At 38.4% G+C, this 24,711-nt stretch overlaps 1 protein-coding gene across 1 annotated transcript in view; it reads right to left on the reverse strand.

Moving 5' to 3' along the window:
- LOC144291629 (uncharacterized) overlaps window positions 1-24,366 on the reverse strand; it is a 37,904-nt gene extending 13,538 nt beyond the window's left edge. The window contains exons 1-3 of the mRNA XM_077861255.1: window positions 24,343-24,366; window positions 24,169-24,260; window positions 13,837-13,919 (exon numbers count right to left, since the gene is read on the reverse strand). Of these exons, the coding sequence (XP_077717381.1) occupies window positions 13,837-13,919; window positions 24,169-24,260; window positions 24,343-24,366 (199 nt within the window). The remainder of the gene's footprint in view (window positions 1-13,836; window positions 13,920-24,168; window positions 24,261-24,342) is intronic.
- Between the last annotated feature and the right edge of the window lie 345 nt (window positions 24,367-24,711).

Consider the following 24,711-nt stretch of genomic DNA (forward strand, 5'->3'; position numbering starts at 1 on the left):
CTTTTTATTTATTCCTTTCAGCCTTTTTCTTGTTGTCATGGCATTAATTACTCTGATGTTATCACAGAGAGTGGAAATGTACTAAACCCTTTTCATTTAGAAAATATTTTAAAAATCACTTCCTGAGGTTCAGATGATTTGGGAGAAAAATTAAAACTGAACTTTATTCAGATGCTTGGGCTTTCTTTTTCTTTTCTTTTCTTTTCTTTTCTTTTCTTTTCTTTTCTTTTCTTTTCTTTTTCTTTCTTCTTTCCTTCTATCCATCCATCCATCCATCCATCCATCCATTTTCTTCATCTGCTGGACCAATGTAACAACATAAGCTGACAGCCTGAGTTGCCTATTATATACTGGTAAGATCAACACACTGGGCAGTATTATCCTGAAATGTCTATAAGAATTGTCCTCGATAATAATGGCTTCTGGGGAAAGATTGGTAAGTCACTTGCATGTTTTTATGTTTAGGCAGAGTTTGACCTTCAAATAACGTATTAATTTAAAAAAGTTTATTTAGGGAGGCTTGGGTGCCTCAGTCAGTAAAGCATCTATCTGACTCTTGATCTCAGCTCAGGTCTTGATCTCAGGGTCATGAGTTTAAGCCCTGTGTTGGGCTCTGCTCTGGACATGGAGTCCGCTTAAAAAAATTCACTTAATGAAAACTAGTCAAGCAAATACTATAAGTTATTAAGATAAAAATATTAGGCCGAATCACATGAACTTGCTGATATTTAGACATCTTGAACTAAGACAATGGCAATTTTGTGTTTCAAGCTAATACATAGATAGACTCTTGAGCATTCCCCCCTTGTTTTTTAATTTATCCTATTGCAGTTTTCCAAGACAAAAAAAAATGTATTCCTTTCTCCACTCCTGAAAGAAGAATCTAGCATAGTATTTCTAAAGATCTTAGATATCCTTACTGGCTTTCTCTTACTCAGTTTTCTTTTGTTTTTTTTTTACATCCACTAAGCCCTAGAGAAGAGAGGGTTAGAAGGTGATGTTTTGAGCTGAGTTTAAAAGGAGAATAGCAGATTTTCTAGGTCCTAGTAGGGTCTTCCATAGAATAGAGAGAAGGGTCATATGTGGGTGATGTGTGAGACTACAAACCCAGACCATCCTGCCATGCAGTGTTCTGTGAGGAGAGAGGCCCTCTCAGGCAGTCATAAGTGGATGTTTAGGTTCTGCAGTCTTGAGGGTCATGGAGGAAGGCCTCTGTGGCCAAGCTTTGGAAATTGCCTTGGAATAACTGATATGGGCCTGGTCAATATAATGTATTGAAGACTGATGGCCTTTTCTCAAAATTTCTGGACTATACTCTTATATAACCCTACAGAGTGTTCCTAAAACATGATTCAGTTTGAACTTTCCTTCCACTTTAGCAGGTATAGGCAGAGCCAGATTAATTTGTGTGTGCTTGCACTCACTTGTGTACATGCACACATTCTCTCTTTCTCTCTCATACACACACACACACACACACACATGCACACACAGTTGTTTCCTGCATCCATGTGTTGTGGAGGAAATTCGTACTTTTTACCTGAATTTCCTACTATACAGATGAAATAACTGATTGAACATTTTACTTTCCTAGTGGTTACGTTGCATAATAGATATATAACTTACACTTGTCTTTTCACTTGACTTTTATAAGGTGAGAATCTAATGAAATTTTATTTTTGATACTCTTTTTCTCCTATCCCTCTTTTCTATCCACCTTTAAAAGTGTAGAATAAACGAGAGGTGAGAAATACAACTTGAAATGATACTGAGCATTCTTTAAGCAGTAAATAGTCGAATGAGTGGTAGAAGGGAAATAATTTGGTATAGGATTTGTTACTATATGAAGTTCATCTATTCCACCACTTAGTGCATTGCTTTCTACCTTTCCATCTCTTTGGATTACCTTCAGTGCACAATCATTTTCCTGCTGATGGGCTGATCTTAATTTTCTCTGGAGAGAAATCTGGTTTTGTTTATTTATTTCCTGAACTTCCTCCACCACCTCTCTCTCTTTTGTTTCAGGAACAAATTCTTTCAAATTTCTTATAATGTTTTCCAGTTATCAATTTGTCTATTTATCCTTTCTATTAGGCCATCACTGAAGGTTAAAATGGGCACAAGTCTCAAGTGTCACGATACTCTACTGGATGTATTCTGGCTGTACAAGACTTTTTTGCTTAGGTCCTTGGTTTATGATTCTTCATTCAGTGTTGAGCTTTACTAATTTAAAATATATTCACCATAATTCACCATAATAATTCAAGACAGACCTAGTCAGGATCTGAGATTCACATTTTTTTATAGTGCTCTTCAAGTGAAATTTTGGGACTACTGGTCCATGATCAGGCTGTATGACCAATATGAATAAAATGGAAGATCACAGTGTGATTGGCTGAATCTTTCACTGATTTTCTGAACTGTAATTTCTACTGTAGGGCTCACATATGGTGAGAATTTTTTTTAAAGCCCCAAGTGGAATACCTAAGATACAGATAAATTTTTTTTTTTTTTTTTTTGTCTCTTCAAGGTATAAAAAGTAGTCTGGGAAACTGGCCAACATACTGACATTTCTTTGGCATTATTACTTTTTTTTTTTTACAACAATGGGAAGAATATTTATTATTGGGATTATTCTAGGAATTCTAAGAACTATGGCAGTCATAATCATTTTGATTCAATTTTTCTGTCTGGTTCTCTCTGAATGTGATGGGATAGAAACAGCTATTCATTTTTCAACCTTTTATGTTTTTGGAGGAGGGTAGTTCTTGTTTATTGGCATAAAAGGTGATTCCATATGTGGGTATTATTTAGGGGGTACCCTGAACGTGTCTGGACAGAGATGTTTCCCACCGTTTCCTTGCACTCCACCTTAAGTAATTCATTTCCATATGTTGAACATATTTTTTTCTGCTGTTGTCCTCTCCTAACAATTTAGTGTAATTAATTTCCATCAGATTTCTTTATTCCTATTTTGAACAGATTCAACCAATATCAAAGATGTTCAAGGCATTCAGTCTAATGAAAAAGGAGAGGAGAGAACACAGGGAAGAGGAAGGGATATTCATCATGTTATTTTACTGTGTGAATGTTTCAAACACATATATTAGAGGCCTCATGGGTTTTCCTTCTTCAAAAGAAACTTAAAAATCATTCTAAAACCAATTCTCAAGCGTAGCATTAGTTAATGGTGGAACACTGTTTTCCTGTTACTACATGGACACTTCTATTAGAATTTAAGGCAAGGTTTTCTTTGATTATAAAGATGGGGACCACATTTGATGTGAAATATCTCTAGAGTATTTATCAGTAACTTGAAGGTGCTTAGCTACATTTTTTAATATTTGTATGATGATTATATTCATAGAATCTGCTCTTTTGTTTTTTTTTTTGCTCTTTTGTTATCATTGACATTATTGATGCCTCTAAATTTTTTGTTTGATAAACTATTTTCTTCTTATTTTTTCCTCAGCTTTGTTGAGATTTAATTCACACATAACATTTAAGTTTAAGGTGTACAACGTGTTGATTTGATATACTTATATATTATGAAATGATTGGCACCATATTGAAACATGAGCTAACATCTCCATCACGTCACGTAATTACCATTTCTTTTTTGTGGCAAGAACATTTATGATCTACTCTCTTAGCAACTTTCAAGTATATAATACAGTATTGTTAACTACAATCATGCAGTGCGTTGGGTTTTTGTAACTTATACATCTTATAACTGGAAGTTTGTACCCTCTTAACAACTTCTCCCCATTTTCCTCACCCCTCAGGCCCTAATAGCCACCATTTTACTCTCTATTTCTATGAGTTTGATTTTTTCTGGATTCTACATGTAAATAGTATCATATAGTATTTGTCTTTGTCTAACTTATTTGACTTAGCATAATGCCCTCAAGGTCCACCCATGTGATTGCAAATTGCAGATTTCCTTCTTTATCATAGCTAAAGAATATGTTCAATTCTTCTAATTTCTCTTTTTAAGATTTTCTAGTTCCACATTTGTACACATTTGAATGCTTGTGTTTGATCCCTAGAAGTTGTTAAGTGTATGTTTTTCAATTTGAAAATACACCATTATGTTTATTAAGAACTAATTCAAAATATTATATAAAGATGGCAAGGTTTTTATTTTTGTATGTATTTTTTTTATCTTAGTCTGGTGGGAAATATACTAAAAGATTCTAATTTTCTGCAATGGGGAGAATTTCATTTAGCATCTCATTAATATTGGTTCCAATCAGAAGTCTGAAATTTAATCCTTGGATTAAATAAATTCCTTGTTTTTTCTTTTAGCATGTTGAAACTTATTCAGTGTAAACGCGTGTTTTACTGTAAACTTATGGAGTATGTTTCTAGTGAGTAATTTGGTAACTGTCTAGCTTGTGTTCTTACAAGTACAAGTAGTATTGTGAGCCTGGTGGAAGTAAGAAGAATGCTGTACTCATTTTCCTATATCCAGAGCCTCGCATGATATCTAGTATACTCCAGGTGCATCCCCTGACATGTTGAGTCGATGACCTAGTGGTGATAGAATAAGAGTAAATAAGGATGATTAGGTAAGTAAACATGGCGTGGGCATAAGCAAATACTTCATGAAACCTTTGTGATTTTACCCATATATTCAACTATTGCTATGAATATACTACATGAGAAATAATACAAATTTGAGTATACTTGCTTACAGAAGTTTATTATTACACATTTTGATCTTCGGTGACTTATTTATAGAGAAAATTTAAAAGGAAGACTGATTTGTTGGGAAGATGATTATTTTAAAGAATGTGAATGTATGACTTTAAAAGTTAATCCTGTACTATTTGGTATTGTACTCTTAGTTTTCACATATATTTATTTATATAATCTCTACAACTATATTGCAAATCTGGGCTTTCAGTAGCTTCCATTCCCCACATATGTAAGGAGTCAATAACATTTATCAAATGTTACTATTAGGTTCAGGGTTCACGGAGTGACCTATATGACCTTCTGTGTTTCCCCAAATGTAAAATTTGGAGAATAATACTTTTTCTACACTATTTATAAAAAGTTTGTGTTTACGCTTTGGGTCTTATATTTTGTAATGATATAAATTGAAATAAGAATGAGCATCTTGGCAGTTTAACAACTAAGTGTTTTAACATGTACATTTGAAAGAGCAAGGTATAAAGCCTTCTGCTTTTTTTTTACTGGCATTGGAAGCCTGGTTTTGCTACACCTTCTACCTTGGGAATGATGTATAAGTTCTTTGAACCTGCATATGCTCTCCTATAAATGGCTTTTGTGATTTTTTCTTTATGGTGGTATTGGGAGGTTAAATTTGATAACATGTAATTCTTTTTTTTTTTTTTAAGATTTTTGCTTATTTATTCATGAGAAATACAGAGAGAGACAGACAGAGATGTAGGCAGGGGAAGAAGCAGACTCCCCGCAGGGAGCCTGGCGTGGGACTCTATCCCAGGCCCTGGGACCACGCCCTGAGCCAGAGGCACACGCTCAACCACTGAGCCACCCAGGCGTCCCATGATAACTTGTGTAATTAATAATATTGTGCCCAACACAAGGTAGATATTTAACAAATATGGGCATTATCACCTGCCCCGGCTTTCTGTCTTGTACTTTTGGCAATTTGAATGACTTCATAGCCTCGAGTAAAGTTGGTCTGTCTTTAATGAGCATTTTCTCATAAGCTCAGGCCTGCATTTCCAGTCACCTTCCAGAGATCTATACATTGTATCCTTGCTTGCCCCTAAAACTTGACGTGGCTCAAACCAAATTTAACTTTTCAATTCATTTTCTCCCCTTCCACTATTCCCTATTTGTTATTTAAGTCACCATTCCATAGTAACCAGTCCAAAGAGTTTGGGCTAAGTTTCATTCACTTTGTTTCTCTTATGCTCTACATTTAATTTGTTGGAATTTGGGAAAACTGATTTGGCATATCATAGTAGAAGACCATTTCCTCCATCCCCCAACAATGCCTGAAGGATGTCAATTGCTGGGTGAGGTCAACATCTTTCAAGTCTGGCTAGATTTGCCCACAGCCTCCAGGTTCAAAACCCTCTCCTCAGATAGTGCCGGGTGAACCCTGACTCATTCTTTTCTGGCTTTCTGATGTAGACTCCTGGCCTTGTACTCTAATTTCGGATTAAAAAAAAATTCAGATAGGCATGATACAGCCAATCAGATTTCAAGTTTCTTTGTAATGATCATATTCTATGTTGTCACCCACTTAACATCTATACATTTACCCTTACTTTATTTGTCAAGTTTAAAAAATGAAACTCATTTGTTATGGGTTGAGGATTCCTAGTTTTACTATGAGAGAATTTATATAGTGTTACCAATCAGTCCATGAGATTTTTTTAAAAAGATTTATTTATTTATTTATTCATGAGAGACACAGATAGAGGCAAAGACGTAGGTAAAAGAAGAAGCAGGTTCCCTGCAGGGAGCCTGATGCGGGGACTTGACCCCAGGATCCCAGGGTCACACCCCGCGTGGAAAGCAGACGCTCAACCACTGAACCACCCAGCTGCCCCTAATTAATGTTTTTCAAGTTTGGTTCTCTTAAAGGAAATGCTATGCCCTTCTTGACACTCAACCACTGAGCCACCCAGGCGTCCCAGTCCATGAGTTTTTATTTTACCTCATATACACCCTATTACTTCCAAATCCATTGACGCCATCAAGCTAATCATTACCTTTCCTGAGCCTCTTTCATTGTGCCTCTGTATCAGGCTGCTTTTGACTAAAGCTAATAGAAAAACAAACTAAACATAGATTAAATGATAGGGAGTTAATTTTCCTCCCATAACAAGAAGATCCTAAGTAGGAGGCTCCAGGATTGCTTTCATAGTTCAGCAATGTCAAGGCTCTGGATTGGTGTTCTGTGACTTCCTTGACTATACCCTGGTCAATCTGGCTGCAACAGCTCCAAGCCTCAGGTCCTCACACAAGGACATTTAATTGACTGGAAGAGATGGGGAGAATTCCTCCCCACGTGTCTTATCAAGGGAGAAAAGCTTTCCCAGATAACTCTTGGAAGACTTCTCTATACATCTTATTAGCCAGGACTGGGCTACTTTCTTCTGCCCTGGTGCACATGTAACCAGGTAAGTGAATATCTGTTATTTTTAGTCCCTATATTTGTTAGGAAGAAAGGGGAAGGTTGGGAAGGCTCTCAGGTAGGTGTTTAAATCCATTTTGCATTTCTGCCAAATGTACTTCTCTGAGTACATTTCTAAAGAAAATGTCATCACTCTGGTCTTAAACTTTCAGTAACTTTATTACCAGCTCATACAGTATATAATACAGCTCTTTCTTTCATCTTCTACTTTACTCTCCCATGACTGTTTAGTGAATCCTCAACAGCCCCAACTTGTCCCTGTGTTGGCACCTTAGCTCATGGCATTTCCTCCTCTTAAAATCCTGTCTGCAGTCCCACCAAGGGCCGACTCACCCCTATGGCTTTCCACTGCATGAGGCCAGCTTAGTTACTCTCCATCAGCTGGGATTTCTCTTTTCTCTCAACTTCCTTAGTGCTTTCTGTCCACTATAGAACCTAACCACTCATGGACTTATCATTTGAGTTTTGATCACTCACAAAAGCCCACAAAGGTACAATTCAAAAGGCATTTTTAACACTGCTGAGGTGCAATCCAAATCTTGAATGCTGCCAAGTGGGAGTGCAGTAGTGAATTTTCTCACGGGGAAGTGAGTCATGCACGGCCGAGTATCTAGACCTCAGCGAGGCTTCACTGTTCTTTCTTTGTTGTAATATAGGCAATAAGTTTTGTGAACTCATTAAAAGCTGTGCTCCATTGTGGAAAATGGCTGTTAATCGAGAGATAAAACTTAAGATGAAAGTTGAAAAGGTAGTTAGCTTTTGGTTTGAGGAGAGGCATAGAGAAGGGGTAATTCTCCAGTAAATGTGATTTATGAGTTTGCCACAAGCCTGAGAAAATACTGATTCTTGATTTTATGATATAGACAACTTCTTACCTTGTATTGTGATTATTTATGTATGAGACCTCTTGAGGATGATAATATTTCAGAAGGCAGGGAGCAAATCATATGACATAGTTTGGTGGTTCTGGAGGCAGAAGAATTGGGATTAACTTATAACTCTGCCAATTCCTTAAGACTGTGTGACCTTTGGGAAGATAGTTGACTGTATAAGCTTTTTGTTTCTCCATCCATGAAGTGATGAAAAAATACCTATTTTAGGGCTATGGAATGGAATAGCATCTGGCAAAGTGCCACGTAAATTGTAAAACTACAGATGATTAAATGATTATCATTATTTATGTCCCCACAATATCAATCATGAGATGAGACACTAAGATTTGTCGAATGAATAAATGAATGAGGGAATGAATGAAAAGCTATCACAATAACCCTGTTATAAGAATAAAAATACTTTTTATAGTAGCATCTGAGGTTCTAAGGCATTTATTTGCTTGCATTACTAAAATATGGAAATCAATAAAAATCATTACTGAGAATTAAATACCAGTAGATTATATCAACTTTAATATGAAACTGAATTTCTTTGAGTACATTGGCTATTCATAAACTGCTGGGCCTACACTTCACTGTTTATAGCATTACTGGAGCCCTTCATGTGCATCACAGCTTTGTGGTTCCTCTGGGACTATCCATTATTCCACAGATCCATTATCATCTATAATTCTCTTTAAAAACCTAATAAAATTTACTGTAGGATGCCTGTGCTGTGTATTGTCCTCAAACATAAACTTTTCCACATCTTTCTTGAGTGTTGAGCTTTTAAAGGATCTGATGTTATTGGAATGGTAGCTCACTCATGCTTCAGATTTATACCTCTCCAAGGTAAGGGACAGGTGCTGCTATCCTGGCCAGAAAGGGATTAGATACAATGCCACGAGCTGGTCTGGGCGGGCATTAAGTGGTTTAATTTTTCTATAACCAGAAAAGGAAATGAATGAATGAATGAATGAATGAATGGGATTATTTTCCTCCCTCTGGAATATATGCATTATTCCAGTTAAATAATTTGCAAGTATTTAAATCGATCACAAACTAACAGACTATGGAGATCCAGGACATGAGAATGCATATGAGGATGTTTCTCTTAAAATATCGTCACACTCACCCTCATCATTGGACATCATTCTTGAGATTCAAGGGGATTGAAATTTACTTTCTCGACAACATTGGTGAGCTCTTTCACTGTTGTCCCTGCTGAGAGGTCTTAAGCTTGTTGTGTTTTGTGTTTCCTGCTCCTTGCCAAGCATAGGGGAATAGCTTCTTTTCTACCACTCTGTTAAATGTTCCAGTTTCTTGCGTTTTGAGTTTACGAGTACCCTAGAGCATTGTGTATATGTGGAGGTGGCAGTGGGGGATTATTTGAAGTAACAACCAGTGTGTTGATGCAGGCAGACATCACTTCAGCAGGGCTGTCACTGGGAGAGGTAGTGGGTAAGAGGGTGCAGTGTCCTCAGGCACCAGATGTCGGAGAAGCCACATGGGAGGTGTGGTAGGCTGAAAAATGATCTCCCATTGATAAGGACATCTGAATCCCTGGAACCCATGTGTGTTGCTGTAAATAGCAAAAGAAGCTTTGTAGATATGGTGGGGTTAAAGATCTTGTGATAGGGAGGTTATGCTGGATTAGCCAAATGGGTCCTAAATATAACCACAAGACTCCTTATACGGGGGAGGGTAGAAGGGCAAAAGTAGAAGGTAATGCAATGATGGGAACAGTGAGAGGAAAGGCAATGTGACGTGGGGTCATGCAACAAGGAACGACAGCTTCTAGAGGCTGGGAAAGGCAAGGAAAGATTCTCCTTTAGAGCTCTGGGAAGAAATTAACCCTGCCTTGATTTTAGCCCTGTAAGACTTACTTGGGACTTCTGACTTCCAGAAGTGTAAGAGGATCAATTTGTGCTGTTCTAAACCACTACTTTTGTGGTGATTTGTTACAGTGGCCATAAGAAAGTAATACAGGAGGTTTGGCTGGAGTGGCTTGAACCTGGCTGGCTGGCAATGAAGTCTTTTCTCCCTTTATAATCCAGGGCATTCTCATGGGTATGTAAGCAGAGGCTGTTCAGTTCAGTTCACAGGCCTCCTGGTTACCAGGCTTTCTTCCTGAAGGCTAGGATCAGGGCTCTTCACTCTTAAAATGAGTTATTTTCTTCATTTTCTTTCATTTTGACAGATCTTGATGGCTCCGAAAGCCTAGAACCAGAATCAACTGCAGAAGTTGTCCACCTTCCTCAAATTCATGTAGGGTTTAATTTTCAAATGTTCCTTAGAAACTATTCATTGTAATACATCACAAGGAGGAAGGTAAACAACATAGTTGTGTTTCCACATGGAAGCAAGTGGAACATGTGTGTCCTGCTGCACAATTATGTCCTAGAACTCCTGGGTACCCTTTCCTCCTTATTTTTGTGGCAGAGCTAGAATTACTGCTTAGGTCGCATGACCAAATTCCTCTGGGTATGTACCTTGAACTGATAATAAAAGAGAAAAGATTCCATACTGTGTGCAGAGTTCTGTAATTTTTGGCCTAGGAAGAACTTAACCGTAGCCCAGGCTTTATATTACAAAAATGCATAGAACAAGTGATTTATGTCAAAAGTATGTATTACGTAAGAGTTGGAAAAAAATCTTATCTATCCAAAGCTGTAATTTCCAAATAAAACTCCTTTCTGAGCTGCCAGCACATATGTCTGATTTAGGCCTATTCTGAGAAAAACTGGCTGAGTTATCAAAACTTCATTAATATAATTTGTTTAAATGGAAGTAGTACCGTATGCCTGGCTTAACCAGAACTTAAATGAAAAGGGAGTGGAAATACTCCATATAATATAATTAACATGACCTCACTCACTTGTAAAAAGTGAAGTTGTAAAGTCAACAAAGGAAGCCCTGTGGTATAGTGTTTGGCTTTGAAAATGCTAAATAATTAGAAAATAGCCTAATGGTAACAATAACAGATATGTGATGCTCCTTTAGGATCTTCACTTGCAAAATTTTCTCCATCTACCTCCTTTTTTCTTCAGTGATGCACATCCCCCTAAAACACACAAACAAGTCTCTGTGGCCTACAGTGTTAACTCCTGAGAGCCTTTAGTGTAACCTAAAGAAAACCATCAAAAACATACGTACATCTAAATGCTGCCAATTTGAAACCTTATTACTAGAAGCCATAGGCCCTGGAATTATCCTTGTCAGAGCTAAGAAGGCAGCCAACCTTCCCAGCAGTCTCTTTTGCATCTCTGAACTTCAGTAACATCGAGTTTCTAGGGCTGGGACTAATGGTGTGACAATTGCACAGTGCTCCCTCCTCTCTTCAATTCTGTTTCTAAAGGTCGGGATGACCTACAGTGTGACAAAATAGGCTAGTTGTTCGGTTGAGCCAGGTGTCCTTTGAGAAGCTAAGAAAAGGAATAACAGTGTCACGAAATCATTAGTGTACCATATATTATAAGCCATAAATGACAGCTCTGAGTGAGACTGTCTTGCTTGGGAGTCCGCCACTTGCTGCTGGAATCATCCCTTAGTGGGTGGGAACTGGCACCTCACCAAATATCTGTGCCCTCAGAACCAGCGACCATGGACCTAGCAATTGGAGCAGGTCTAAGAAAGTTGCTTACAAATAGACAAAGGAAGATATATATATATATATATATATATAAAATATAAATATACATATATTATATATATATATAAGATATATATATAAAATATAAAGGTGAATATATATAAAGATATATATAATACAAAGGAAGATATATAATATTTATTTATTTATTTATTTATTTATTTATTTATTTATTTAATTCAGGAGACAAGATCTTTCATGTGGTATCATCACTCCAAGGCTATTTTAAAAAAATCAGAATATTGTGAATTGATGAATTTTCTATAGGTGTTGGCAGGAGTAACTGAAATCATCCCAGAGCATGCCAAATCCTGCTCACCATATCTCCCATTCTGTGAAAAGTAAATAAAGATAGGAACAAAACCAAAAATAAACAGCAGATTGCCCATCTAATATTGGAGTTGGCCCATCCTATCAGCTCCGAAAAACTCCAATCAGTAAATTCTGCCTTCCGATCATTGCCAAATTGCTAAATATTGGTTAGACAAGTCCTTGTTATCTTCCTGGCTCTGAGATTCTAGATTCCATGTCTAGGGAGCCTCTGTACCAATGTCTTGCTAACTTTCATCTATTCCCTTGCACACTATCCAGGCACAAATGGTTCCTTTCTGCTGTCTCCTCCATCTCCAGCTCAGCCAGGTCTTTCCCCAAGAATGACCTTTTCATCTGCATTCTCTCGGGAGCCTGTAGCATTGGCTTAGGGATGCTAACAGATTGGGTAGCAGTGGGGTTGGAGAAGGAGGCTGCAGGTCTTAAGGGCCGCTGCTGGTCCTGAATTATCAGTGAACACTAGGTGTTCTAATCTTGGAGTATTCCTACCTAAGCTCTCAGAGTTCTATTTTGATGAAAATTTTGTGATTTATAAATATGGCTATATTTTATGAGAATTACAAGTAAAATCCCAAGAACTTTCTAAAAAAAGCTTCTTGGTTCTAGTTGCATATGCAACTTGAGTTGCATATCACTCAGGACAGGTTAGGGTGTAGTAACATCCCTCATATCTCAGGCGCTCAAATGAACAAATGTTTATTTTTCACTTGTGACATGTGTATCATAGGTTGGCAAGGTGCTCTGCTTTTCAAGGACCCACATACTAGAGCTCCACTATGATTCATGCCTCTAGATTGCCTGAGGTCAGGAGAATGTGGTGAATTGTGTACCAACTTGTAAAACTTCTACCAGAAGTGACACATGTCACTTGGTCACATTTAATTGGCCAAAGCAAGCCCATATTTATGTCTGCTTTGTGAATCGGAATATTTGTGAATAACTGTAATGAGTCTTTTTGTGGCACCAGTTCCTATGGTTATACTTTGTGATTTCTTCCCTAGATTTATGCAAATTCTGGCTAAAAAATTATTTATTAATTTATTTGACAGACACAAAGAGAGAGAGAGAGAGAGAGCATGTACGAATGGGGGCAGGGGAAGATAGAGGGGGAACCAGGCTTTCTGCTAAGCAGGGAGCCCGACTTGGGGCTTAATCCAAAGACCCTGAGATCGTGACCCGAACCGAAGGCAAACACCTAACCAAGTGGCCTGAAGATTTTATCTTTTATCTTTTTCCCTCATCTGCTCTTTCCACCTCTCTTCTATAAGTGAACCTGGCTTTCTCCTTAATGATGTTATTTTCCATGAAATTCCTCCCAGTACAGACTTCCCCCTTTCCCCTTCCTTTATCGCTAATGCAGAAGACAAAGAAAAGGGTCAACATTCTTTGTTCACCATTACCAATTCTAGAGTATTGTTCCGGCTGTTGACATTCAGTAATCCCTCCTCTTTATAGCTGTCTCATGCCACCTTCCTCTATGCAGCTGCTATGGTATCCTAAGGCCCCCAGTACTTTCTGTGTTGCCATGCCAGTGACTCCACAGTTTCTTACTTCCTTGACACCAGTGATCCTCACCTCCACTCCATCCTTGAATCTCATCATCTACGTGCACAATCTCTAGTTGCGAGTATCCAGCCTCTTACCAAAGCTCTTTAATGCCGATCATTCTAAATTTGTTGCTCAGACTGACCCCGTCTTCACTTTCATCACAACCCTGCCTCAGCTCTTTTCCCTCTAGTCTGTTAGCCCCTTTATGACATCATTTCTTTCCTGACTATCCTGCTTTCCATGGCCAGCCAACTCAGCAGTGCTTTGCTTATTCCCTAAAATTCCCCACTGACCTTGAACTTCCAATCGCTTCCTTGCTGGGCTGCAGAGTGCTGCTAGAGAAAGCTGTGCTGATTGAGTCTGCCACACATTCGTGCTCGTTCACTTTAACCAAACCCTCATTTCTGCTCAGCACTTCTTTTATTCATCTCTTGCTGACTCACTGCACATCCCACACAGCAGTTTTTCCAAACATTTTTAACTTTCTTTGAGATTCAAGCCCCGCTCCAGATATGGCCCCAAAATACCTTTTCAGTTTCATCTCTCATTTCTCCCCAAAAGCTCTTTGCCTGTGCTTTCCAAACTCCACACATTTGCTCTTCCTTTTATACCTTCCTCTGTTATCTCCAATGAAAATGCCACCTAATTTACTTCCTCCTCTGTGGAGACGCTTTTCTCCTCCGACAGAGGTTATGATTTCTTGTAAATGTCCATGTGATTTTTATTATCTGTTTTGAGCTTAGCAAATCCTACCTCATACTAGGTACTTATACACAGGTACCATCTCCCCAGTTTTATTGTGTGTTCCTTGGAAGGGGAAATCATGATGGTTTGTATACATAGTGTCTATAGTGTCTTGCTGTTAGTAGGTAGATGTTCACTTGAAGTTTGGTGGATGTACTGGAGAAATAAATGTTAGTTAGCAGGCTGGAGAATGGTCCCCCCCCTTCTTCAGGAAGAACTAAAAGTAATATTAAAGGTAAAGATTTTTTTTAAAATCTATTCTAGTTACTTAAGTCTTTATGTAACAGGTAGTTTTGGATGCTAATACGGATAGATTGAATGTATTTGGAGAGTACTAAAAGAGTTGTGTGAAAGAGCCATATTTCATATAATGTTCTTGAATTCTGTGATTCCTTTCCATGCAGGATAATTAAGATCTGTATTTCATTTCTCGTTGTTTTATCCATATTTTTAAATACCCAAGTCAGTAAAGGCAATAGGTCACACACTGAATTTTGTCTTAAAACAAGCTTCTTTAAGTTCTGGTCTCCAGAAATACATTTTATTTAAAAGTAGATGTGACCTTTTTGGGATTTGCATGTAACACCTTATCCCTGCCTGAGTGTGGAATTGTTTGAGAGGTAAAACAAAAGATAGATGCAGTGCCCAAGGGTCCCCTTTATTATCAGCAAAGCGGATGTTGGAGAATGTGGCCAATAATAGGATTCCTATTATCGTATTGCAGAGTGAGACATGCTCATCCAGCTAAGGGCAGCCCCAGGTCAGCAGAAGCTTTCCCATGTGGGGGCCTGCCCCTGTACAACTTCCAGCATGGAAGAGCAGAGCAGAATGCCAGCTTCCTATGGTAGACAGGATCTACACATGCCTCTGGCTTCTCCCTGTACCTGTATCCAGATAAGTTTCTCTATTTGATGAGAAGACAAGGTGGGGCAAAAAGGTGAGTACTTGGGGAAAAACACTTCCTCCAGAATGGGATAAGAGCATTCCTAGCTAACATTCTTGAACATGATGGTATGTTGTATTTGCCTGTAGGATGATTGGTAGTCATCAATGATGAGCAATCTAGTCATTTCTGTCTCTGCCTTGAGTGATACTTCTAGTATTAACCAAATGGCATATTTATTTTGCAACTTTTATTAGATACTCTTAAGACATTAAAATAGGTGAAAAATGATTAACTTCTTAGATAAAACAAATTGATGTATGCTCAATTTGTTATGGGCTCAACCATATAACACATGGGAATAACGGTACCTAATCTAAATAGTTAGATTAATACCTATGTGGAGGCTTCAATGTCGCCACACAACTGAATACCTTATTGATGTGAAATTAATATGAATAGAAGACATTTAGCTAGGACAGAGCATATCCAAGCATTTTTTTTTTTTTTGGCCCATAGTAAGTCCCTTCCCTAAAACTTTTAAGGGTACATATACATTATTTTTACTCTTGACAATGTTTCTCTTTTTATTTATAATATTTGACTATATACTTAGCATCTCTTTTTGTTTATTATATTTACTATTTATTTTGGCTCCAGGAATTGATCAACCCAGTTAAACAACCAATAGATTGAGAGAAAGAATTGGTTTGATGGCTCACTTAATGGACAAGTACTTTTCTGAATTTGCTATTACCTAAGCTTTACTGTTAATACTTGTTTTATTAATTATATTAGTTTTGGATTTATAGTACCTGATTTTACTATTGTTTTTCCTTCTTTTGTACTGGTTTACATTGACTCACAGATCACTCCCCGTGTTTGTTGAGATTATTTCCCTGCTGTCCAGCCAGCATCCTGCCATTTCTGTCATTCCCTTATTCCCTCCCCTAATAATGCACTTGGATTTTGTTGAAATCTTTAAGCACTTGAACTTTCCTTCTGTTTCCTTTTACCTCATTGGTTCCTCAGTGTTTTATATTCTGTAGCACACTTGTATTCTTTGTCTACTCAGTGTCCTTTGAGGGAATCACTGGTACTCTAACCTCAGTTTATGGATCAGATGGCACTGTTATCCCCTGAGTCCAGGGGTGGACATGTGACCAGGCTTGGCCAATCCTAATACTCCATTTCTTTAGTTGTTATGATTAGTTTAGGGGTGGACATGTCAATCCAGATTTGGTTGGCATTACTGGGGAAGAGGCATCCACTGTCTCTTGGGGTTTCTAAATTGGTGAAAGGTAAGCCTGTTCCTGCTACTTATCATTTTGGCTACTGCTCAGGGAGGACCTGTCAGAGAATGAAGCCCACACAGATAGAAAAGCAGAGCTGAGAGACAGAGTTAGGTTTCAAGGTTTCAGTTAAGCAAATGAAATCACATGTTCCTAAAGGGATACTTACTTTTTCAATATTTAGCTTCATGAGCTAGATGGTTCCTTTTCTCCCTTATGCCAAGTTGAGTCCTAAATACTTCCGCTCTTATCTAGACTGGATCACATTTCTGTTTTCTTTCTTTCTTTTTTCTTTGCCATCTCTCTCCTTTCTTTTACAAAGATATTTTGCCACCTGAGATGCTTTGGATCAGTCCAGATCACCTCCTTCATGTCTAAACTGCTGACTGCTAATAGTATCAAGGAACTACCAAAGTTGGCGCCACTACAACCTTGTGACCCTTTTTAGGTGGGCCCTTCCTGCTGCCCATTGATCCCTGACTATGTGTCAGAAGCTTTTCTGGGCACCGAGGATACAGAAAAGAATATGTCAGATAAGACTGCTGTCATATGAAACATTCTGTTAAGGCAAACAGTTAAGCAAAAATGCAAACAAATGCATGATGTAATTTCAGGCAGTGACACATATTATAAAGAAAAAAAAAGTATGGGAGTAGAGAGTGACATAGGTTTTGGAGATTATTTCATATGAGGTAGGAAAGAAAGTCTTCTTGATAGCCCTTTGAATAGAAACTTAGATAAAGTGAGGGAACCAGTCATGTAAAGTCTCCAGTAAGGATCAAGAAGCCCAAAGACCCTAAAGCAAAAAAGAACACAGAAAGTCCCAATGATAAAAATGGAAGGTTAGTGTAACTGGAATATAGGTAAAATGGAAGGAAATGAGACATGTCAGAGTCATGGTTTGAGCACACAGAGCTACATATCTCCTGAAATCTCTACCTGGTTATGATGTTACCACATTAAACAGAGCAGATCTAAAAGTGAATTTCTTTTTCTTTTTTTTTTTTTTAAGATTTTATTTATTTATTCATGAGAGACACAGAAAGAGAGAGAGGCAGAGACACAGGCAGAGGGAACATCAGCCTCCATGCAGGGAGCTGGATGCGGGACTTGATCCTGGGACCCCAGGACCACGCCCTGAGCCGAAGGCAGATGCTCAACTGCTGAGCCACCCAGGGGTCCCTAAAAGTGAATTTCTTAAGATTTCTCCTTACCCACCATCTTCTCTTCTCTTTTTCCTATCGCAGCAAATGGAACTACCCTCAGTACGGGCACCCAAGTAGGAAATGTCATGGTCATCCTCCTTTCTCTTCTTGCCTTTATCTGATCATTTACCAATTCCTGTCATCTCTATCTCTTAGATTTAGTTTAAATTTGCCCTCCAGCCTTGCTGCTAGTGCCTTAGTTCAGGACTTTATCATTTCTTTCTTGGATAGTGCAAAGACTCTTCAACCTCTATTCTTGTCCCCTGGCAGTTCATCCTTCAGAAGATGACTTCTCTAAAATATGGATTTTATTTTGTTAATCCATTTCATAAAATCCTCCAATCCTCTATTTCCATGGCTACTATCCAAGCCCCTTTGCATGGCTTACAGGGTCTTTCATAGTCTGGCTCCTGCCTACCTTTCTAGCTCCTTCTTCCCCCTCCATGTCTCATTTTGTTCCCAGCTTTACCAGAATGATGCCTTGCCCTGCATTTTGCACACTTGCACTCTCCCTCTGGAATGACCGACCACTACAGCTTTTACTTTCCTGGATAATGCCAAAGTATTTTGCAAGTCTCAGCTCCAGCGTTCCTTTGTATCTATTCCTACAGAACTCCATATCTAGACATGCTCTAGCAGTTTTCATGTTGTTTTGCAACCATTTGTACATTTGTCTTTTGATGGCAAACTCTTTGAAGGCAAATTATTTTGTGGGGGGGGGTCATTTCTTTTTTTCCTAATGCATAGCATGGTACAGGCACACAGTGGTTACTCAATGATTCTGAACAAACAGGGGTATTATAATCTTCATGAAATTCTTTCTTCAGAAACACGTTATAACTTACGTAGTTCAAGAATACAGTATTTTTTATAAAAGTAATTTAGACTTTTATTTTACCATTCTATTTGTCCTTATAATATAAAGTGATTCACATGTACATAAAGAGGCACACAAGCACTAACACATTTTAATCCATATATCTCTTGGAAGTCCATCTATAACCTAGTTGTTTAACTTATTTAGGGCATTGCTTCAAATTTATTTTTTCAATTAATAAAATTGTACCCTTTGTGGTTATTACTCCATGGGGTGTAAGCACAGAATTTAAAACTTCAATTAAAATACATAAAACAAAACAGCAGCAGTTAAAATAATATATTTGAAAAATCTTAGCTTAAAATGATGCCCCAATGGGGAAGGACAATTTAAAAAGACACACACACACACACACACACACACACACACACACACACGCAGAAGCAGCTATGAAGAATAAAATGTTGATGATTTAAAAATAGTCTTTTTTGTATCATAAAAAATAGATGTGGATTTACACTTTGCTCTTTTAAATTGTCATCTCTTATTTTGTGGGCAATGTTTCTTCCTAACTGAGTAAACAGTCAGTATTCATATCATTGTCTAAAAAAACCCTGAGAGATTGGGTCACTCTCTTTATGTATTTTTAACAGCAGGAACTTCTCAGTCACAACAAGAAGGTGCCAATAGAAACTTAGAGATTGAGACTGAAATCCTTTATGGATTTTTGCTTTGTCTTTAATACTTAGAAATAACCAGGGATCTCTTTCATTTTCATTTACTGTAAATTATATTGGTTGGGGCTTCGGCTAAAAAGTAGAAGTTGAATGAAGAACATTTATCTAGCCAATAAAAAAAATCAAGGGGATCCCTGGGTGGCTCAGCGGTTTAGTGCCTGCCTTTGGCCCAGGGTGCGATCCTGGGGTCCCAGGATCGAGTCCCACATCGGTCTCCCTGCAAGGGGCCTGCTTCTCCTTCTGCCTGGCCTCTCTCTATGTCTGTCTGTCTCTCTCTCTCTATGTCTAACATGAATAAGTAAATAAATAAAAATCTTTAAAAAAATCAAAACAAGGAGGTGAGGAAATATAAAGGCTGATCTATACAATTCCAGGGATTGTTGACAGAGGTTTTTACCTAAACACTTTATTATAAAAAAAAAAATGTTATTCAAATGCCTTGACGTGAAGTAGGTTTTGTGAGGTTCTGGATACAATTTCAGGTGGTTTTCCAACACTCCAATAAAATAAACATTTTTTGAGAGTCTGTTATGTGCAAGATCCCATGGGAGATAGAAGGCAGAGTAAGTTATGCTACCTGCCTTCAAGAAGTTTATAACTCTGTTGGAGTAAAGAAGGTGTGCACATGGATAGAACATAAGCAGATTAAACCTAGTGGATTATGTACACATTTATTTGTACCATCCTGAAATACTGTACAGTAAAAAAAACTAAGGAGGCATGAACTGATAGGCATACCAGAATGGGAACAGATACAACAATAGAGCAAACCATTTTTAGAACATAGGAATGAGTAGAAGAATTGGCAGAGGTAGAAAACTGATTCTAAGTGTCTACAGATGGTAACGGCAATGAGAAGTCAAATTTTGCTACAGGATCTTAGAAAATCTCAGAAACTGAAGATATTTGGTATCACTGAAGACAGAAATAAAGCATGGGATTGAAAACAGGGGGAAATGGTTGGAAATTGCTATACCAAGATGCTAGGTCCTCCTTCCCTCTCCAATGTTAACAGAAAGCAGAGGTTTTATTTTTTAAGAAAATTGAAGTGATGAGTCTCATGTGAATGGTGGGAGGAAAGATACTATAGAAAAAGCGGATGACTAAGTGAAAATCTTTATGCTGAGTGGTTAAGACTACCTGACCTCCATGAGCTACTTGGCTAAAAGAAGCAGCTCACAGGCAGGAGGGTGGAAAATTGTCTCTGGAGGTTCCAAACTATCATTGAGTATATGTATCTGTCCACAGAGACTGATCTAAATCACTCATCCAAAGGGCTATGGCTAGACAGCACTGAAACCTACCAAGTGACAATTTCCATCTTACACAGTTGCTAAACAATTTTCTAGTATTTCACTCTTAAATGTGAATGGACAACAAGTCAGCAGATCTATGAGGATAGCCTTCAACAAGAAAGACAGAGGAAAATGTGTGTATGTGTGCATGTATGAGAGAGAGAGACAAAAGGAAAGAGAACAAAAAGAACTCAGGAAAATATAGATAAGACAGGAAACAGAAGAAATGCACCTTTCTCCTGCTTCAAAGCCATTAATAAAATCTTTGGAGAGCTGAGTGAATGTATTCTTTCTGTGAATCAAGAACAAGACAGCATTAAAAAGAACACTTAGAAAAAACACAAACAAAAGAGCCCTTTGGAATTAAACATAAAATAGCCAAAATAATTTTTTAAAAAAAAGGTAAAAAGTTTGGAAGTTAAGACCATTTTCCAGAAAGTAGAAGAAAAAGGACAAAGAAATGGTCTTTTAAAAGGCAAGAAAATATAAGAACATTCAAAGACCAATCCGGAAAGACTAATATCTGATTCATAATATTTCCATAAAGAGAATGGGAAGAAAGTGAACAAAGAAGTCATATAAGAACACTCGCCAGAATTAAAAGGCATACATTTCCACACTGAAAGAGCCCACTGAGTGCCCAACATGAGGGCCTGCAAAAGATCCATACCAACACACCTCACTGGGAAATTTCAGGATAAGATTATAAAGAAGATTCTTTAAATTTTTAAAGTAGCTCACATATAAGGATCAAGAATTATGATGGCATCAAATTTCTTAGTAGCAACAAAGGAAGCTTAGAATTCTCTATCCATTCGAACTATTATACAACAAACACATTTTGCATGCAAGATCTCAGAACATGTGCCTCCTTTTGCAGAACCCACTTAAGACTTACTCTAAGAAAATGAGGTTGTAATTATGATCAAACAGGACATGGGCACAAGAACATAGGGATTCCATGTAGGAAGAAGAAGAGGAAATAACTAGGATGACAACAGAGTGACAGGACTACTAGACAGTCTAGGATGGAACGGGGGCATGGAAGTTTCTAGAAGCACTGGTGCAGGAGACCACTGTTTTTCATTCTAAGATGACATGATGAATTGACTTAAAAATGTTCAGTTTTTCTCTTGTTTTTACTTTGATAAAAAGTAAAATTAAAATAATAAGGTTTCAAAAAAAGATGCTCTGTACTATCTAAGGGATTTGCAAACATAGTGCTTTGGCAGAGAATCATTCTGTCTAGAAGGCAGTTTTCATGGAGAAGGGTGAGCATGCTAGAGATTTGGTGTTTGACAATCACCACAGACTTCTCTGCATGTATCAGACTCCCTTGCAGGTAGACTGGGCCCATGTGACTGGGTTGTGGCCAATGAGATATGAATGGAAGCCATTTGTGGGCCTGGCCCTTAAAATAGTCCTGCAAAATCCTGTGGATATATTTTTTTCTCTATGGTGGCAGCCTTGGGGGCTAGATTCCAGGTGGTGAAGAGAATGCCTGACCCACGCATGACTTTTCATGAAGGAGAAATATACTTTATTGTGTTAAACCACTGAGATTTGGGGCTTCACTTGTTAACACAGCATTCTTTGTGGGCTACATAGAAGGTAAGAGGCAGCATGGAGTAGTTACTAAAGGCAGGAATTCTGGAACTGGACTGATTGGGTTCGGATCCTAGTGCCTGTGGGATCTTTGGGAAGTCAACTTTAACGTTTCCGAGTCTCATTGTCCTCATCTTTAAAACCAGGGTGGCAATAGTACCTACCTCATAGGGTTGCTGTGAGGATTCAATAATTTAATATGTAAAGCACTTAGGGCAGTTCTTAGCACGTAGTAAGTTCTTCTAAGTGTTGGCTATTATTATTATTATAGATTTTATTATTTCACACAGAGTGAGAGAGAGTGAGCCCAAGCAGGGGGAAGGAGAAAGGGAGAAGCAGGCTGCCTACAGAGCAGGGAGCCTGCTGTGAGACTGATCCCAGAACTCCTTGATCATGACCTGAGCTGAAGGCAGATGCTTAACTGGCTGACCCACCAGGGCACCCAGTGTTGGTATTATTATATCACAAGTAGGGAAGCAAGAAATGGCATTGTAGGGGAAAGTAATAGAACAAAATAGAATGATATGGTGTACAAAAGTAGAAATGAAATATAAAGATGGTTAGGGTATGAAGGCTAGCGTAATTATTATGGTTTGATCAGGGGAGGAGACCCACTACGAGGGATGTGAAATAAGGGAGTTTCTAACAAAAGTTTGCACATGATTTGGGGAGCCAGGGAGAAGTCTGTGGCAGGTTGTTTCTTGTTTCTGGAGATGGGAGGCTAGCAGGACTGGCAAGTGGGAAGAGATGGAGAGTGTAAAGAGGGCGAGAGCAAAGACAAAGGCTGCATTGGAAGCTGCAGTTAATCACTACCTCCAACCTTGAGGACATGCGTGCCCTGCAGAAGAACCATAGCGTGATCCAGCAGATTCAGCATCAACATATGTGAATGGCAGTGGAGCCTAGTACCCTCCATTTACTGATTCTCAGAACACAGTGGCTCCAGTTTCACTTTTGGCTCCAAATCCCACGAAACTTTCTCTTTTGGCCAACTAACCCAGAGTCATATAAGGAGAAGACTTTGGGCCATGTAGGTCCAGATGGGGATCGAATTGTAGAGAGGGACTCTGGATGCCAGGCTGATGAATTCGGGCTTTCCTGTGTTGGCTTTGGAGGGCAGTTGAAAGCAGACAAGATTAATAGATTCGGGATTGAAAGCTGTGGGACCCTCAGCTAAGTTGCTTTTGAAGATGTTGATGTGTGTTAGAGTTGATTTTATTCGCTATTTATTGCATACCTACCGTGTATTTGTAAATCATTTCTGCCTTGTTTTATTACTTAGGAAGACTCACTGCACTTGTGGGTTTTTTTTTTTTTGTTGTTGTTGTTGTTCATATAAAGTAATCTTTATCACGAGTACCTATCGATAATTCCAGCAAAAAGAGGATTTGACAGGAGGTACGATTCAGTGTCATTGCCAGTAAAATAGTAATAATATCATCTGTTTTTAAAGTGCTTTAGGGCTTTTGGAGGACAGGTATTGCTGGCTGTAGGTATAAAGTTAAAAAGGAAATTTAAGATGAATGATGCTTTTATGGTGATGGCTGCGTAGCGTGTTGCAGAGGGACAGGCGAACCGCAGTGTTTAAGAAAAATGAACGCCGCTACTTACTGGCACAAGCTGTCCCAGTTTAATCATTCCAAAGAGTAGTTCTCCTTTTTGGCAGCGCTGGAAACAAAGGTATAGTGACTCTCTAAACAGAATTGCCTGCAATAGGATTGTCATGGTGCTAGATCTGCCCTTCTCCACTTATTGATATTCTCTTATCCTTCAAGGTCTACATTTACCCCATTCCATCCTTGAGACTTCTCTGATGCCTTCATTGAAGAGGCATATTTCCTTTCTTCACCTTTGTGATACTTTGGATTAGATTTTGAAAATTATTCTCATTATACATGGCTATCTTTTACACCAAAATGTACAGCAGGAGAGGGAGATCTGGATTCCAATCCTAATTTTCTACTTACTGTGTGATCTTAGGCAGTACTTAACATCCCTTGGATTCAATTTCAGTTTCCTTAAGCTCAAAAAAATTTCATTGACGTACCTGCCACATAGGTGTAAGATGAACACTAGTCTCCTCATCATGCCTTTCCTTTCTTTAAGTTTATTACGGTATCTCCAGTTGGCTTTGATCACCTTAAAGATAATCATTAATCATTGTTAAGACAAACAAATCTTAATCATTGTTAACTCCTCAGCGTTCAGCCCAGTGTCTGACCACAGGCGTTCGATAGGATGCCATGATGAGCAGATTAAAGAACACGGAGGCAACCCAGTGTAGCTGGGGCTCCTACTGAATAATGCTGCTGGGATTGAGGCAGATTCCCTGTCTGGAGTCTTGATACATACTTTCCAGGGGCACTTCTTGTTTTATCAGAGAATTAGGCCGCACAGCTGAGTGGAGCTTCTATGGTGACATCCACTGCTGAAGGTGAAACAAAATCAAAAGTACTTCTGGAAAGAACAGAAAGAAGCTTTTGAGGTTTCCCCATCCCTAGTTTTCACTAGGGCCCAGGGGATGCTTTCAGATGTAGAGCGTGATGGAGTGTTGGCTCCCAGAAGTCCACCTTCCTGTCTTGAGCAGAAT

Source organism: Canis aureus, chromosome 2 (genome assembly GCF_053574225.1).
Source record: "Canis aureus isolate CA01 chromosome 2, VMU_Caureus_v.1.0, whole genome shotgun sequence".
NCBI classification, from domain to species: Eukaryota; Metazoa; Chordata; class Mammalia; order Carnivora; family Canidae; genus Canis; species Canis aureus.